At 35.7% G+C, this 11171-nt stretch overlaps 1 protein-coding gene and 1 non-coding gene across 6 annotated transcripts in view; both read left to right on the plus strand.

The window, feature by feature from the left end:
* PRPF39 (pre-mRNA processing factor 39) overlaps positions 1 to 11171 on the plus strand; it is a 34901-nt gene that overhangs the window by 21557 nt on the left and 2173 nt on the right. For 3 of the 5 annotated variants that reach the window (XM_030813852.1, XM_030813866.1, XM_030813869.1), the window contains 9 exons: positions 2500 to 2665; positions 3463 to 3570; positions 4965 to 5129; positions 5443 to 5569; positions 5894 to 6162; positions 7648 to 7832; positions 9515 to 9589; positions 9826 to 9946; positions 10188 to 10934. In XM_030813852.1, the coding sequence (XP_030669712.1) occupies positions 2500 to 2665; positions 3463 to 3570; positions 4965 to 5129; positions 5443 to 5569; positions 5894 to 6162; positions 7648 to 7832; positions 9515 to 9589; positions 9826 to 9946; positions 10188 to 10244 (1273 nt within the window). In that variant the 3' untranslated portion in view covers positions 10245 to 10934. Of the gene's footprint in view, positions 1 to 2499; positions 2666 to 3462; positions 3571 to 4964; positions 5130 to 5442; positions 5570 to 5893; positions 6163 to 7647; positions 7833 to 9514; positions 9590 to 9825; positions 9947 to 10187; positions 10935 to 11171 lie in introns of those variants that run through there. The other 2 variants (XM_030813854.1, XM_030813857.1) reach the window with 1 other exon arrangement.
* Positions 6228 to 6313, plus strand: LOC115836074. The gene has a single exon (XR_004031080.1). It is a non-coding gene; the product is annotated as a small nucleolar RNA SNORD127 (small nucleolar RNA).

The raw sequence follows: 11171 nt of genomic DNA on the forward strand, positions 1-11171 counted from the left end.
ATATCTAGTCTGTTATTTGTGCCACGACTACCTACATTTATTTACCTTTATATCAGCACCAGTAACACTGCTTTGAATTTATGTCTCTTATATTCTCAACATGCCTGTCAGTTTCTGAGGCTTCATTCTTTGTATCTCTAATATTTAGGAATAGAGCTCAATATATATTAGGCACTCAGCCAGTCTTTACTGAATAAATGTTAGCTTTATAATACAAAAAACTGCTGAAAAAATACTGCTTAATATTATGCACATTTTGTCACTGTTTTAAAGAAGTTGCTACATGATGTAGCAATCAAGTCATTTTAGATTTATGTACTGTGTGTAGTTATTTTGAAATTTTACCTTATTTTAAGTTTTTAATTCATTTGTTGACAATTTTGAGTTTTAATATTCATCTGTAATTAAATCTGTTTTTTCATACTACATATTTGAGAGTTACTTCCTTATTTTTAATTTTTTAACATAAGGTAATCTGTGTTAATTTTTTTTCCCCCTGGTGCTGAAATGGGCCGTTAGCCTCTGTATCCATTGACTTTGCAAAATTTAAATTAGATTCCAATGTTATTTGTATACTTTTTTTTTTTTTGAGGTGAAATCTCGCTCTGTTGCCCAAGCTGGATTGCAGTGGTGCAATGTTGGCTTACTGCAGCCTCCACCTCCCAGGTTCAAGTGATTCTTCTGCCTCAGCCTCCCGAGTAGCTGGGATTACAGGCGCCAGCCCCGACACCGAGCTAATTTTTGTATTTTTAGTACAGATGGGTTTCAGTGTGTTTGCCAGGCTGGTCTGGAACTCCTGACCTCAGGCGATCCGCCCGCCTCAGCCTCCCAAAGTGCTGGGATTACAGGCATCAGCAGGCGCCTGACCTGTTTGCTTACTTTTTAGTAACATTTCTGATAGTAGTACAGAGATGGGAATGGGAGTTGTGAGACTAGAGGCTCCAAGGTCATTTTATGTTTATCCAGCTTAAAAGTCCCTAGGTGATGAACATGTATTTAAAAGGTACAGTCAATAGGACCTGGTATCTAATGTAAATGAAAAGCTAGGTGGAAGAGATTGAGAGATGTAGTGGTTGACAGTACCATTAATCAATATTAGAAATGCTGAGGGTGGCTGGGCATGGTGGCTCACACCTGTAATCCCAGCACTTTGGGAGGCTGAGGTGGGTGGATCACCTGAGGTCAGGAGTTCCAGACCAGGCTGCCCAACAAGGTGAAACCCCGTCTCTACTAAAATTACAAGAATTAGCTGGGCGTGGTGGTGTGCACCTGTAATCCCAGCTACTTGGGAGGCTGAGGCAGGAGAATTGCTTGAACCCGGGAGGTGGAGCTTGCAGTGAGCCAAGATAGCAGCATTGCACTCTAGCCTGGGCAACAGAGCAGGACTCCATCTCACAGACAAAAATAAAGAAATACTGAGGGTATTCATTTTCAGATGAAGATGCCACACTTATTTTAAAATATTTCATATTTGAGGTTCCAAAGGTATATTCAAATTGTGATGGTGTAGATATTTTAACTCCTCAACCTGGTGTTTTTGATTAAAATTTATATGTATACAAATTATTGCATGTTTTTATAAAATAATGAAGTGATATTTTTTTCAAAAATCTTTTTATAGATTAGCTTAAAACTAATCCATGTTTCTTTGTGCAGAGTATTGGCAGTTGGATATGCTAATGTGATTAGGAGAAAGGTTTGGACTTGTGTTGTAGTTTTGAGAGTCATCATGGTATACTTATTTCAAGCTGTATCAATGAAATTGGCCATAAGTATGTATTAATAAAAATAGATGAGAACCAAATGGAGAGTGGAATTCTTGGGAATAGTAGTATTTAGGTCAGGTAAGAAGGGGAATAAGACATAGAACAGCAGTCCGAAGCTTGGAGGAACATACTACAAAACAAGTGTCCATTTAATTTTGTATATGAGGTAATTGATAATCTTAATTGGGCAGTTTCATTGGATTTTTGCATACTCACATGTAGATGAGGAGTATTTGGGAGGTGGGAAGGAAATGCTGTATTTGTTGGTTATTTACAAGTGATCATTTAGAATTTAAATATGGATTACAATATTTAATTTTACTGTAACTTTTATCTCTTTGTAGTAAAATAGATTCTATGACACACAAAGAATAGGTATTATCGTCTTATTTTACAATTGAGGAAACTAAGATTTAGAAAAAAGAAAAACTTTCCTTAAGTCAGATAACCAGTAACAGACAGAACTGAGGTTTGAATTTATGCCTGTTCATGCCTTCTCTATTCCACTGTAAAGGTAGGAAGAAATTGAAGATGTCTATAGACTGTTTTATCGTATGGTAGTGTTTTATCATATATGGTAGGGTTTTACTATAGAAAAGAAAGAGAACTAAGTTATGATATTTTGGTTTCTTTTTAAAATCAAATCCTTTGAAAGAGTAGTATATAGTAGGAATCTCAATACGAGATCTAAAATTATGATTCAAATATATATATTTTTATTGTCTTCCTTTAGATTTAAAGAACATGTACAGAATAACTTGCCTAGAGATCTTTTAACTGGTGAACAGTTTATTCAGTTGCGAAGGGAATTAGCTTCTGTAAATGGTCATAGTGGTGATGATGGTCCTCCTGGTGATGATCTACCATCGGGAATTGAAGACATAACTGATCCTGCGAAGGTAACCAGTCTTATTCTAAAGTTTGTCAGTGGCCAGGTGTGGTGGCTTATGCCTGTAATCCCAGCACTTTGGGAGGCCAGGGTAGGCGGATCACCTGAGGTCCGGAGTTTGAGACCCGTCTAGGCAACATGGTGAAACCCCATCTATACTAAACATACAAAAATTAGCCAGGTGTGGTGGCACATGACTGTAGTCCCATCTACTTGGAAGGTTGAGGTGGGAAGATTGCTTGAACCTGGAAGGCGGAGGTTGCAGTGAGCTAAGATGGCACCACTGCACTCCAGCCTGGGCCACAGAGCAAGACTCCATCTCGGGGGGGAAAAAAGGTCTTTAGTGCAGAAGAAACTGGACCTGTTATCCCTTGACTCCATGAGTGGCACAGTGATCACTTACATAGCTGGCCATTTACCCAGTGACTTGTAGCTTGTTTGAAGTTAATTTCTGTTTAAGGCAAGTGGGGATTCAGTAGGTTGTATGTGTAGATTTAAGGTAGAGAATCTATTTTACTACGAGACACCCCCCAAAAAACTTAGAAGGAATATTTTGCCTAGGTTGTGTATCTACTAGCCCAATTTAAGAAAAAAAGAAAAAATATATATGAAAGTGGTTAATTAGGAAGTTTTGTGATAAGTTTCAGTGTTGTTAATGGGATTTTGCACATAATTGCCAACAGTTAAAAATCTACCACTATTCTAAGACTAAAATATCTGTGAATAATACTTAAATGTAAGCAGTGATATTGAAAATTTTCAGTATACGGTTTGTGAGATTTATTTTTTTCCCTTTTTGTTCCCAAGCTAATTACAGAAATAGAAAACATGAGACATAGAATCATTGAGATTCATCAAGAAATGTTTAATTATAATGAGCATGAAGTTAGTAAAAGGTGGACATTTGAAGAAGGTGTAAGTGTTTTTGTTTTGTAATAGTCTTTAAAATACAAAGTAGGAATAATTTATTTTTCTTTCAATTTTGATAGTACCATCTCTGTTGTAACTTTATTTTTGCATATTTAAGCCATAACTTCAGATGTTTGTCTCATTTATTGTAATCATTATCAGTTTTTCCATTTTCCCTGATCAGTTTTAGAATGTTTGAATTCAGATTTACTTGAATTGCAAGATTTCTGCTTAATCTGAACAATTTTATTCTAATTGTTCAGTTTTTAAAAGTCAACTTCATGGGGTTATATTTTACATACATTACAATTCACCCATTTTAGGTATATAGTAAAATGAGGTAATTTCCCACAGTTTTAATTCTTTGGTTTTTTTTCTGACTGCCCTACTGAGATATAATTCACATGCCATATAATTCACCCATTTAAAGTATACAGTTCATTAGTTCTTAGTATATTCACAGATATGTACAACCATCACCACAGTCAATTTTAAAACATAATCACCACCTCAAAAAATAACACCTTAACTTTTAGTTGTCACTACCCCTACCTCAGCTGCGACCCTCCACCCCCAATGATAAGGTACCACCATCTGCTTTTTGTTTCTGTAGATTTCCCTATAAGAATCTTAGAATATGGAATCATTTCACAGATATATGTATATACATTGTAGTCATCACAGCAATCAAGATACAGAACTCTTTTAGCACCCCAAAGGTCCCCTTGGCCCCTTTCCAGCCAGAGTTCCCCTCTCCACTCCTAGCCCTAGGCAGCCCTTGATCTGCTTCCTGTCACTATGGTTGTTCAATTTTAAAATATTCAACAAAGTATAAAATGTTCTGTACATTAAAAAGCATGTAATTGGCAGGCCGGGCGCAGTGGCTCACGCCTGTAATCCCAGCACTTTGGGAGGCCGAGGCGGGCGGATCACGAGGTCAGGAGATCGAGACCATCCTGGCTAACACAGTGAAACCCCGTCTCTACTAAAAATACAAAAAATTAGCCGGGTGTGTTGGCGGGCGCCTGTAGTCCCAGCTACTCGGGAGGCTGAGGCAGGAGAATGGCGTGAACCCGGGAGGCGGAGCTTGCAGTGAGCCGAGATCGCGCCACTGCACTCCAGCCTGGGGCACAGAGCCAGACTCCGTCTCAAAAAAAAAAAAAAAAGCATGTAATTGGCAAAATGGCAGAATACACAGAAAATGTATTATTTCATTTGTTTGTAAAGCTTAAGGAATTTAAGGGTTAACTTTAAAAGCTTTTCAAATTATGAAATATGATTAAAAATTTTAATTATCATCAATTATACTTATATTTAAAATAATTTGTATTAACACTGTACATGTGCATATTTTGGTGATACTGGTTTACTTTCATTGGCATGTTACAATTTCATTACAGATTAAAAGACCTTACTTTCACGTGAAACCTTTGGAAAAGGCACAACTAAAAAACTGGAAAGAATACTTAGAATTCGAAATTGAAAATGGGACTCACGAACGAGTTGTGGTTCTCTTTGAAAGATGTGTCATATCATGTGCCCTCTATGAGGAGTTTTGGATTAAGGTAAGAAAATCATGTGCTCTTAAACTTGAATATATTATAAACATTGATCTAGTGACTAACCTTTTTTGTACTTCTGTTGAATGTTGTTCATATAACTATATCTGTTGCATTAGGAGATGGTCTGCTTGCAACCAGATTTGACTGCTGCATATGCCAACCTCGTTGCCTCTCTTCGTCCTTCCTTACAGAAACTAGTCTAGTGGTTCAATAAAGGTGCTGAATGGGTTTAAAAATAGAATTTTATCGTTCTGTCACAAATTTAATGGCTTGTTCAACTGTAAATTATTCAGTATTTCCTCTTTTCTGTATGTAGTATGCCAAGTACATGGAAAACCATAGCATTGAAGGAGTGAGGCATGTCTTCAGCAGAGCTTGTACTATACATCTCCCAAAGAAACCCATGGTGCATATGCTTTGGGCAGCTTTTGAGGAACAGCAGGGTAAGAGTGGAGAAATTCAGTTGATATTTTTGAGATTGTAAGTTATTTCAGGAAACAGTGACAAATTGAGTGGTAAGAGACGGTGTAAAGCAGAGTTTGGCAAACTTTTTCTCTAAAGGGCCAGATAGTAAAAGCCATGTGTTCTGACTTTTAGGCTTTATAAGCCATTGTAGCCCCAAACAGCCATAGGCAGTATGTAAATATGCATGGCGGTTTCTCATTAGTTGCTGGATTTAGCCCATGGGTGATTGTTGCCAGTATCTGGTTATGAACATTATTTTAGTTGTTTAAACCAAAGCATAAACATTTAATTACTGTTTCTAGGTAATATTAATGAAGCCAGGAATATCTTGAGAACATTTGAAGAATGTGTGCTAGGATTGGCAATGGTTCGTTTACGAAGAGTGAGTTTAGAACGACGGCATGGAAATCTGGAAGAAGCTGAACATTTGCTTCAGGATGCCATTAAGAATGCCAAATCAAATAATGAATCTTCATTTTATGCTGTCAAACTAGCCCGGCATCTTTTCAAAATACAGAAAAACCTTCCAAAATCAAGAAAGGTGCTTTTGGAAGCAATCGAAAGAGACAAAGTATGGATTTGTATTTTTAAGAGTATCTTCTATTAAAAAAACCAGTGGTCAGTGTATTTTCACTGTGGCAACTGTGATGAAAGATTTGGTCTGTATGTAATACATTTTATTACTAAATGAGGACAACAGTCCCTCTAAACTGATGTTGCCATTTAAAAATTTTTTTCAAATTGTTTTGAATTAAAAGTTTGAGACATTAAGATTATTGGGTTAAAATTGTTGTAGACATTGTGATACTTTGTATTTTGCCTTTAGAAATTATCAACAAATTTACTGATTACTAAGTAGAACAGAGGACTTGGGAGAATACTTCATAAACGAAAGCATAGGCGTTGCCTATGTTGTAAGCACATTTAGAAGTGAGATGATTTTGCTTCTCCATAGAGTACTTTTTATGTATCAATTGAAAAAGGCAGTGTATAGGTAATAGGTAATTTCTCAAGTTTTAGGATTTAAGTTATTGCCAGGTGTGTTTAAGATACAGATTTATAGCAGTTCGCTTCTAGCTACAGTTTAAGATGTTTATCTTTTTTTTTTGAGTCTGTCGCCTAAGCTGGAGTGCAGTAGTGCCATCTTGGCTCACTTCAACCTCTGCCTCCCGGGTTCAAGCGATTCTCCAGCCTCAGCCTCCCGAGTAGCTGGGATTACAGGCATGCATCACTGTGTCCGGCTAATTTTCGTATTTTTAGTAGACAGGGTTTCACCATGTTGGTCAGGCTGTTCTTGAACTCCTGACCTCAAGTGATTTGCCTGCCTTGGCCTCCCAAAGTGCTGGGATTACAGGCGTGAGCCACCGCACCTGGGCTTTTTTTTTTTTTTTTTTTTTGAGACAGAGTCTTACTGTCACTGAGGCTGGAGTGCGGTAGCGTGATCTCAGCTCACTGCAGCTTCCACCTCCTGGGTTCAAACCATTCTCCTGCCTCAGGCTACCGAGTAGCTGGGATTAAAGGTGTGCACCACCATGCCAGTTAATTTTTGTATTTTTAGTAGAGATGGGGTTTTACCATGTTGGCCAGGCTGGTCTCAAACTCCAGACCTCAAGTGATCCTCCTGCCTTGGCCTCTCAAAGTGCTGGGATTATAGGCATGAGCCACCACACCCGGTTAAGATGTTTATCTATAGTTGTAGTAAAGATTTAAATTATTTGAAGCAAAGAGATATTTTTTATGTTTTATTTTCTAATTGTCATGGTAGGTCATGTCATACTAAATACAAGATAGGATATAGAGTATTAATTTACTGTCATTGAAAAATTTGCATTGTTTAGGAGATACTAGGATGATCAATTGATTGAAAAATTCATAAGTGTGTTAATGAATTTTTTCACCCCTTTAGATACATGCTGGAAACATTTAGCATGAGTTGTATTTTAATACAATTTTCAATATTTTTTTCAAATTGAGACATAAAAACTGAGGCATTTTAAATATCTGTGCTCTAATAAAAATATTTTAGAAATATTAATTGATGCTGCTTTTTACACAGGAGAACACAAAGTTATACCTCAATTTACTTGAAATGGAATATAGTGGTGACCTCAAACAAAATGAAGAAAATATCCTAAATTGTTTTGACAAAGCTGTACATGGTTCATTACCTATTAAAATGAGAATTACATTTTCTCAGAGAAAAGTGGAATTTCTTGAAGATTTTGGTTCCGATGTTAATAAGTAAGATATTAATTATATTACCTATTTGAATGATAAATGAGCATTGATTTTTTGTATGGGGATTTGATGATTAGTATAGATTAATACATTGTTAAATTTTAAAATGTTCGCTTAGTTTACTTTTTCCTCAGATATATATGGGGGTAAATTCAATTTTGTAAATATATATGCAGTTAACAGGAAGGCATAAGGTTTGTCTCTCCTTCAAAACTGTTTTCCCAATTTTAGAATGACAGTTTAAACCATGACTGAATGAGAGAATGCAGGAAGGAGCAATCCTGTGAAAAGGGAAATGGGATAAAGATTGAACCCTGAAACCCAAATATTTAATATATAGGTCAATAAAGATGGATGGGATTAATCTCCAGTAGGAGTGCTATTTTCTGAGATTGGAGAAGAGGATGGATATGGTCCGACAGAACACGCCTAGTGGCCTCATCTTCCTTCATTGTAAAAGGCCGAAAGTTGAGGATGGTTGAAGAGAATGCTCCAGTGGATTTGGGAAAAGGACAAGTTTAAGATTAAATTTACTAAGAGTACAAATATTGGCTAGGGCACTGCTGAAGTTCCAGTCTTACCTGATTCTAGTAAGGAAATACACCAGTTCCTGTTAGGCATGTACCTTTTCTGATTATTCTCATTTAGATTTCTGTTGAAACCACTGTAGATAAACTGAGAATTAGTTGTGTCTGGGTGTTTGTACATGTGTGTATGTATTTTTGATGGCTGTGTAAAATTTCAGTGCAACTAATATAACAGCTAATGTTTATATTAGTGTATTTTAATGTATTAATGTATATATTTGCATGCTTGGCATGATGCCAAATGTTTTATATTAGCTATCTTGCAGAAAATTCATAGCAGTCGAATGAGGGTATAGGGTTCTGTTCTCTTAATAGATGAGGAGAGGATTAAACAGAGATTAGGCATTTTTTCTGAGGTCATGTAGCTATTAGCACATTGTGGAGCTAGGACTGAACCTACTTCAGTTTCTGCTCTTAACTGCTTGTGTGCTGTGTATTTAGTGTCTTATGTTTACACTGAAGAAGGTACACAAAAGATGAGATATGTAATTCTAGCTTCTAGTCTAGTTGAATGATAAGATTAGCAGGAAATAAGTAAGTGTATGAGGTAGCAAATAACTGCTAGGAGGGCTGTGATCTCTCTGTGGATCAGAATGGATTTGTCATGCTTCATAGAGGAGGTTGGGCTTTATTTAGTTATTACTGGATTCTGATAAGCTGAGCAGAGGACACAGTGGCGGAAGCAAGCTGAAGCTCATCTAAAAGTAACATCTGCTTGATTGGAGGTTTTTGTGAAGTAGTGGAAGCGTGATCTTGACTGTGTCGTGCATTGAAAGCTAGACTGAATTGATAGCACATGCAGTAGGTAGTTGACAGTAGTAAGCTATTGGAATTTTGATCAGTGATATTAAATAACATTATTTTAATTTGGCAAAAATAGGCAGACAGATCGGAGATTCAACACAAGTGTCATTTAGTCCATTGTAAGTATAGGGAATGGAGTGTCTGAGTATCAGGACTATGATTTTAGTAGTAGAAATTTTAAAAATAAAGGAGCCGCTGAGAGATTTTCTTAGGCAGTTTCCTAAGTAAAAACAACTTTAAATATTTAATAAAGTTTGTTTTTTGTATATTCCAGAGGATATTTTTTTCTTTCAGGCTTCTGAATGCTTATGATGAACATCAAACACTCCTAAAAGAACAGGATTCTTTAAAAAGGAAAGCAGAAAATGGGTATGTCACTTTTTACTAAGTCAAGAAGGGGTGCTTCATTTTGGAAATGGCTTCAAAGACTAATGTTTTTAAGTGTTACTTTTATGTTGTAATTTACATACTTTATTTTCATGATTTGAAAAAGTCTTGAGTGATTCAGAACTTCAGTAAAACAAATATACAGATAACATTAATCTATTCGTTAAAGTTCTTATCTGTGGGAGTTTTGAAAGTTTCCATTTTCATGTTTTATATAGATCAGAAGAACCAGAGGAAAAGAAAGCACATACAGAAGATACAACTTCATCATCTACACAGATGATTGATGGTGATTTACAGGCAAACCAGGCTGTATATAATTATAGTGCATGGTATCAAGTGAGTCTGTATAATTATAATTCTTTGTTCATACATGTTATTAGCATAAATTAGGATAGTTTCTTTTTTTAAAAAAAAGTTTTTGTCCCAGTTGTGTAATATATTCTTTGCTGGTTAAGTACTAGAATTTTAGCAGTGAACACTTGCTTGTTTTCTTAAACATACCTGCTTTAATTATACTTTTACATATGGAACTCTGCCACAGTTCTAATATGCTAACATACTTACTTTTTCCTTTCAGTACAATTACCAGAATCCTTGGAATTATGGACAATATTATCCTCCCCCTCCAACCTGATGGGAAAAATGTAAATTTCAAATGGAGTGTGTGAAAAGTACGAAATTATTATTTTTTTTAATGAGGGATGTAAACAGTATAAGCTTGTTGTATTTGATAACCTGTCTTCCTTGTTTCTGTGTAACATGATTTGTTTAGTAATAGGGGGAAAATGTCAATTAGTAGCTTACCACAGATACTGTTTCCTACCATTTATAAAATTTACTTTTTATTGAAAAACTATTTTTTGATTTTTGCATTAAGTGGTCTAGAATTCTTTTGCAATGCATTTGCAGCAGAATTTTGTAGCCTTAAGGGGTAGGAAGAAAAACCTGACTGCAAATCATGTCAGTGTAGTACAAAATTCTGAAAATACATAAGGGCTGGTTATTTACCTCCTTTTTTTTTTTTTTTTTTTTTTTTAAAAGAAGAAAGGACTTTTAACCTTTGCTGACAAGGTTTTGTCTGTTTCAGTTATACTTGTGAATTGTGATCTAACTGCAGAAAGGATACATTATTAAAATACTATGCCTTGGAATAGAGATTATAAATGAGAAAATGGAAGGTTTGCATCCCTTTAAAAATGAAAATCATATCAAAAGTATGTTTCAGGAGACTTTGTATTTAGAATATTCATGTAAAACTTGTGAACAAGCTTTCATTTTGATCAAACTGATCTTCATTTTTGTAATAAAACGGAAGACTCATCCAGTAATTGTTTACGAATTTATTTTGGGGGGATCAATTAGTAATATTAACCTTATGTTCATCTTTATTAGTGGCTCATTGGTTTTGAAGTACACTTTTTCTGAATTCAGGTCTTGATCTTCCTGCCAAGATTTTTTCCCTTTTAGCATTTTGTTTCCCCTCAAGCCTTATGCTTTGGCCTTCTCATTATACAGGCAGTCTGTCCAGATAATTTTACCGGAAGTTACTCCCTGGTTTGAT

Source organism: Nomascus leucogenys, chromosome 1a, assembly GCF_006542625.1.
Source record: "Nomascus leucogenys isolate Asia chromosome 1a, Asia_NLE_v1, whole genome shotgun sequence".
Lineage (NCBI taxonomy): Eukaryota > Metazoa > Chordata > Mammalia > Primates > Hylobatidae > Nomascus > Nomascus leucogenys.